Source organism: Mus pahari, chromosome 23 (assembly GCF_900095145.1).
Source record: "Mus pahari chromosome 23, PAHARI_EIJ_v1.1, whole genome shotgun sequence".
Taxonomy (NCBI): Eukaryota; Metazoa; Chordata; class Mammalia; order Rodentia; family Muridae; genus Mus; species Mus pahari.
In genome coordinates, this window is record NC_034612.1 from 37408645 (window position 1) to 37415628 (window position 6984).

General features: G+C 47.7%; 1 protein-coding gene across 1 annotated transcript in view; it reads right to left on the minus strand.

Annotated features, from left to right (window-relative positions):
- Positions 1 to 2828, minus strand: part of Urad (ureidoimidazoline (2-oxo-4-hydroxy-4-carboxy-5-) decarboxylase) — an 8206-nt gene extending 5378 nt beyond the window's left edge. The window contains exon 1 of the mRNA XM_021187234.1: positions 2544 to 2828. Within this exon, the coding sequence (XP_021042893.1) occupies positions 2544 to 2718 (175 nt within the window). The 5' untranslated portion in view covers positions 2719 to 2828. The remainder of the gene's footprint in view (positions 1 to 2543) is intronic.
- Between the last annotated feature and the right edge of the window lie 4156 nt (positions 2829 to 6984).

The following is a 6984-nucleotide window of genomic DNA, read 5'->3' on the forward strand; positions in this document are numbered from 1 at the left end:
GAGGGGGGAGGAGGGGGGAGGAGGAGGAGAGGGAGAGGGAGAGGGAGAGAGAAGTTTTATAGCTGTTGCTCTGGAGATGTAGCTTAGTATTTTGTTTCCCCAACCCAGTCTTTGACTTTGGACACAAATCAGTACTGAGTTTCCATCTCTCTTCCTCTACCAGGACTGTTGCCTCTGCTTGAGGCAATGAGAGTAACTGGCTGGAGCTTTAGGTAGGGCTTGAGCCCAATCGTAATCCTTTACTGCCATCTACTGGCCATCATACATCATAGCTTAACCTAAATGGAAGGTCAGCTCCCATTTGCCTCCAAAAATTCAATTTTCAGTTCTGTGAAAGGAAGGAAGTTTTTCTGTTTGACGAGATAGGGTTTTCTCTGTGTAGTCCAGGCTGTCCTAGAACACACTTTGTAGACCAGGCTGGCCTCAGACTCACGGCAATCCATCCGCCTCTGTTTTCCAAGTGCTGTGATTAAAAGTATGAGGCACCACTGTCCGGCTAAGAAATTCCTTCGTTCGTTTGTTTGTTTGTTTAGATAATCCAAACAAATCCTTACCCGGGAAGAGTTCCATGTCTCACACACACACACACACACACACACACACACTCAAAGAAATCAGCCGATGTATGCACACCACCCCCGAGCATGTGCACACATTCACACATCACACATACCACGTGTGCATGCACACACACATCTTTCTAGATTTTGTTTTAGATAATCTAGAAAAGTCTAGTGTGGTTACTTTCTTCAAAAACCTTTGGATTCGTTGAGTTGTTCTTGCAGAGGGCCTGGCTTCAGCTCCCAGCACACACATCAGACAGTTCACATCTGCCCATAACTCCGGTTCCAGGGGAATCGGACATCCTCCTCTGGCTCTGCAGGCATCTGCATGCATTTGGTGCGCAGATACACCTTGGCATGCACAGTCATGTTGGATTTTTGTTTTTGTTTGTTTTGTTTTCTTTTTAAAATTTTATTTATTTATCAATTATATCTAAGTACACTGTAGCTGTCTTCAGATGCACCAGAAGAGGGCATCAGCTCTCATTACGGATGGTTGTGAACTACCATGTGGTTGCTGGGATTTGAACTCAGGACCTTCGGAAGAGCAGTCGGTGCTCTTAACCACTGAGCCATCTCTCCAGCCCTTGTTTTTGTTTTCAAGACATGGTTTCTCTGTATAGAGCCCTGGCTGCTGTCCTGGAACTCAGTCTGTAAAACAGGCTGGTCTTGAACTCAGAGATCCACCTGCCTCTGCCTACTGAGTGTTCACCCCCACTGCCAGTTAAGGATTTTTAAATGACCCTTCAAATATATTGAATTTTCTCCCCCCCCTCTCTGTTTCTCTGCTAGAAACATTGTGAAAAAGACTGAGTACAGCTTAGTGGTAGAGTGCCCAGCATAAGCAAGAAAGACCCTGAGTTGATTAGTTGATTTGCAGACAGACAGACAGACTCTCTCTCTCTCTCTCTCTCTCTCTCTCTCTCTCTCTCTCTCTCTCTCTCTCTCTCTTAAATTTCACATGCTTGAGTGTTTTGCTTGCATGTATGTCTGCACATCACACATGTCCTTGGTGTTTAAGGAGGCCAGAGCAGGATATTGGATCCTTAGATGCTTTTTCGAGCATCTCTATGTGGGCTTAAAATTGACCTCCAGTCTACCGGAAGAGCAGCCAGTGCTCCTAACTGCTGAGCCATCTCTTCAGTCCTCAGCTTGATTTTATAACCTGGCCCTGGGTTCTTCCTCTGTAAGTTCTCATAGGAGGCCATCCAGAGGAGTCTGAGAAGCCATAGGGTGTCACAGAGCATCCCTGCTCTGTCACGAGACCACCCTTCTGCCTTAAGTCTAAGAACAGTCTCAAGGGCAGGTGACTCCTGCCCTCTGTCTTTGTTCCCCAAGGGCATGCCAGGCTTATTCTCTGATCCCAGAGTAGCCTATGAACAGGGACTATGGACCTTTGGACCTTTGGCCTCTGTGCCATCCTGAATAAACTTCTACCCCCTCTTCTCCCCACCCTGTGGCCCGTTCCCCCTAGAAAACATCACTTTGCTCCCACTTTACTTCTTTCTGCAAAGAGTCTTGGGATCTGAATGAATGCACTTTCCTTGTCTGGTCCAAACTGGCCCTTTTTTTGTAAATCGTTCAGTGCTTTCCGTCCCTCTCTGGGGTCCCTGGGATGTTCTCACTATCCTCTTTCATCCAGAGCATTGCCAAAGTGGACCTTCAGCTTCTGATTCACCAAGGCCTTTGCCCTGTTCCTATTCTTGACCCCCACTAACCCTGGCCATCCTGGAACAAGCTGGCCTCCACCTCGACCTCAGAGATTGTCCTCCTTCTGCCTCCACTGCCCTCGGCCATCCATGCTATCTTGTCCCCCCATGTTCTTGAGTCCACTTTCAAGAGCCTAGCAGTTGAAAGGATGTCTACTGATCCTTCTAACAATCCTGGCTAAATAACTGAGTAAGGAGGCTAAAGTAATCTTAAAATATTTTTATAGACGACATTGAAAATGACTTCGTGCGCATGGTCCTGAAGTCTTACCTGATCTCGGGAGAGCATCAATAAAGGCAAAAAAGTGATTTTCTAAGTCCTCCAAGCCGGAGAACGGACGCTGGGACCAGACAGCAGCTGCAATCAGAGGACATTTTTCAACGATGTTCCCAAACACATCCACAAATTCACCGAAGTCCATGGAGTTGACCTTCTCCATGTCCATGGCTGATACTGGACTGGAGGCAGTGTTCTGTCCTGCCTGTGACCTGCTCTCACCGAGCAAGTGACACTAACTCCTCCTCACAGCTTGTGTTTGCTGAACACACATGCTGGCCTTGTGCAAGGGCAGATGACCCTGGTATAAATATCTCTGGGAGGAGCTTATCCAGAACGTTCCTGCGATGAGCAAACACAGGTTTAACTGTTTTGTTGGTGGTAGGGGGTAATATGTGTGCTAGAGACAGAACCCAGGGTCTCACGCATGCTCGAGGCGCACCCGAAGACGGAGCTATCCACCACCTCAGCTTAAGACGAGAGCAGAGACTTCTGCGGGACGACCGATTCCACCCGAGGCATTGCCATAACAAGATCCGGCAGCGGCCCTATGTAAGGAGACAGACACGTGGTGCCGTTAACATCTTTAGCCGGGCGGTGGTGGCGCACACCTTTAATCCCAGCACTCGGGAGGCAGAGGCAGGTGGATTTCTGAGTTCCAGGCCAGCCTGGTCTAGAAAGTGAGTTCCAGGACAGCCAGGGCTACACAGAGAAACCCTGTCTCGAAAAAAAAAAAAAAAAAAAAAAAAAACCAACAACAAAAAATTTGCCACTTTTAAATTTCATCCTATATACTTGGGCCTGCAATGGCGCAAGAACCTGCATGTGTGTACCACATGCAGACCTGGGGCCTGCAGAGGTTAGAAGAAGATTTGGGAATCCCCTGAAGTTGGAGTTACAGGTGGTCGTGAGTTACTGGGTGGATGCTGGGGACGGAACCAGGGTGGTCCCTGAAGACACTTTCCTGGTAATCCAGGCAGGTCACAGGACCACCTATTTGGAAGTGGATTTCTCATCTGTTGTTGCTGTTGCTCTAGAGTGCAGGTACCGGGTTTTAATCTTTCTTTGAACCCCAAATGCTTAACACAACATAGACTTCATTAGTGTAAATGAAACAGGGTAAGGTGCCTCTGGTGGAGTGTGCTATCTTCTCTTGTTTAAAAAAATTATTATTATTATTATTTTTAAAATTAGGTGTATTATGTGTGTGTGCACACCTGTGTGTAGGTGCCCTCCAGGTTCTCACCTTGAGCTCTTGGCTTGGACTCTTTCAACAACACTATAAGCTGAAGCAAACCCTTTCCTCCTCCAGATTGGTTTTGATAAGTGTTTTATCACAGCAGCAGACTTTATCTAAGGCTGTTCCTGGTGGGGTTCTTCACGAAAAAAAAAAAAAAAAAAAAGCCTAGAAAAGAATAGAAAGACCACGGCAAGGGGATGTAGGGAGATGCCCTACAAAGAGAGGCGCCCCTGGCCTAGAGTGTGGGAAGGAGAGGGGCTCTGATCTCAGGAGAACTCAGTGCGGGACTAGGAGCAAGCACGAAAGCGCTCGTCACCGCGCGTCCAGAAACGATTGCACCCTGGACAAATTCTCTCCAAAGAGACCTTGTTTTCCTGTCGCCCGGTATTTGCCTTTCCAGGTACCAAGGGGCAGTAACAAGTCAAACCTGGTGTTTGACGGTGGTGCTCGCGCGCCCCCTGCTGGTACAATCACTATAAAGCACTGCTAGAAGGGGTGGCCTTAGCCCGCAGGCTAAAGGATGTTAAAGGAGGTGAAACCTTGTGAAGTCTCCCCCACCCGTGTTGGTATGTCAGCCGGTGATGTCATTATAGAGGTCTGGACAACCTGAGACTTCCCTATTCCTGTCTAAAAAGCACTATCTAGCAGCAGACATTCTGGTCCTCTCTGGCTTCCTCCCCATTAATGTATTTATTATTTTTTAATGATCTATTCTTTTATGTGCATTGGTGTCTTGCCTGCATGTGTGTCTGTTACAGACAGTTCTAATTATTCACTTTACACCCCAATCACAGGCTCCCCTCACATGGCCTCTACCCCCCCCCATTCCTCTAACCCCACCCCTACATCCCACTCTTTTTGTTTGTTTGTTTTTGTTTTTGTTTTTGTTTTTTGTTTTTGTTTTGTTTTTCGAGACAGGGTTTCTCTGAGCAGGGCACACAGCGGTGCTCATCAGGGCAAAGAGAGCGCGAGAGCCGATGGCTCCTCGATACCGCTTGCTAGGAGGGTCTCCTGTGCAGTAGTCACATGCGTAAAGAACTCGCCCAATAATACAGGCCAAGCCCAGGCCAGAAGCTATAAGCGGGTGGTAAACACCTCCCACCGTTAGGAAAAACAGCACCAGTGAGAAGCACAAATCCATGTTCCTTAGAAAGGACAGTCATCTTGGCTCTGGCTCACCTTCGCGCGCCTGGTGCAGACCTGAGCTGCACAGTAGTGCCTGGGTGCGGCTCTGCCAATCCTTGTTTTTAAGGATGGCTCTTAAATGCTTTAACCTCCTTTTTAGTCCACCACTCACCAGAGGGAGTGGGGGCAGGGAAAGGATACGGGGGGGGGGGGGAAGTGGACCTGTTTAGAAAGGTTCTTTAGAGCAAGTCCCGTCTGTGTTGTCTGGAAATCGGTTTCAGTTCCCAGGTCAGCAGCTTGATCCACTCACAAACACTGCACAGATACATCAGCAGTCCAGTTTGGAAGAGTCGGGACAGCAAACGGAATCCAGCAGTGGTGGCACTGCCTAGCAGAGTCAGCAGGAGGGACCGACCCGGAGGGACACAGGAGAAGTTCTCAGCTGTGCCTCTCTCGGGGAATCGAAGATCAGTGAAGACAAGAGACCCGCAAGCGTTGCACAGCGAGCTCTATAAGCAAGCCTACCTCAGACTCCGTCGCTGTCTGCTGAGTTCTACGTATACTCCCTCCAAACATAATGTGTTCTCCACGGGTCTTGGCCTCATCCTGTGCGACTGTCTCAGCTGACATCACTCTGCCAATCAGTGCGAGTCCTCGGAAGCAGCAAGAAGCCACACCACACCACCAGAAGTTTTGTGTGTGTGTGTGTGTGTGTGTGTGTGTTTTGTGCACTTCCCTCTATAGATTCCTGACAAACAGAGCTACACAATGTAAGATGGGCTGATGTGTGTGTGTTGTTAGCAAAGAGTCCTTCATCACGTGCTTGCTTTAGCAGAACATCCTTCTCTCCTGTGTCTGCTTCAGCTAAATATTCCTTCATGTGTCTGACTTAGCAAACACCCTCCGGCACAACTGACTTCCCAACGAGCCCTTAAGTTTTCATCTCACCTGACTTCACTTTCTATGAAGAAGATGCTCCAAACCTCTACCCCCACACAGCCCAGAAACATATTCAAATGCCCTTCGTTTGAAGATGGTGGTCAGGGACTGTGTTTTCATAGGACATCAGCAATATGGGCAATGTCGTAAGGCAGGTAGAGTATCCCTTGGCTGGAGTGACAGGAACCAGACTAAATTTGCTATGACTGGAATATTTTTCACATATAATTCACAAGATCCGTTAACATTTCATGTGTACCTTATGTACACAGCCTGGGGGTAACTTGATGTGATAATTTTAACTCACTTCATTCTAATGTCCATTCATTGGAGGCTAGGCATCGAGTTTTCTCTCTCTCTCTCTCTCTCTCTCTCTCTCTCTGTGTGTGTGTGTGTGTGTGTGTGTGTGTGATATTATGCAGGTGTTCAACAAGTTCAGATTCTGGGTTTTAGTATTTTGGATTAGGGATAATCATTGCATAACATGAATACATCTTTGAAGAACAAGTCAATAGTATGCTTTTTAAAAGAAGGATTTATAGCCGGGCGTGGTGGAGCACACCTTTAATCTCAGCACTTGGGAGGCAGAGGCAGGTGGATTTCTGAGTTCGAGGCCAGCCTGGTCTACAGAGTGAGTTCCAGGACAGCCAGGGCCCTCCTCCAAAAAAAAGGATTTATGTATTCTATATTTATGTTTATGTGCCTGAGTGTGTGTATACACTACATGCATGCAGTGCCCATGGAGGCCAGTAGAGGGCGTTGGATCCCTTAGAACTGGAGTTGCCAGAGGTTGTGAGGTTCTAGTTGTGGGTGCTGGGAATTGAACTCAGGCCCTCTGAAATAGCAGTATGGACTATTAACTGTCTTTCCAGCCCCAGTGTGATGCTCTTTACAAGAAGCATTTGGTAGTATACATAGGCTATAAGACCATTTTAATGAAACCCACAAGAGAATATCCATTTCCATGGAAATGAAGTCCTTTGGGGATTTTAATGCTGCACACAAGGACGTGTGTTTGGCTCCATCCAGAGGGATGCACATGCCCTGGGCAAAATCACTTTGAAAGAAGGAAGAGAGGCTGGGCGTGGTGGCGCACGCCTTTAATCCCAGCACTCGGGAGGCAGAGGCAGG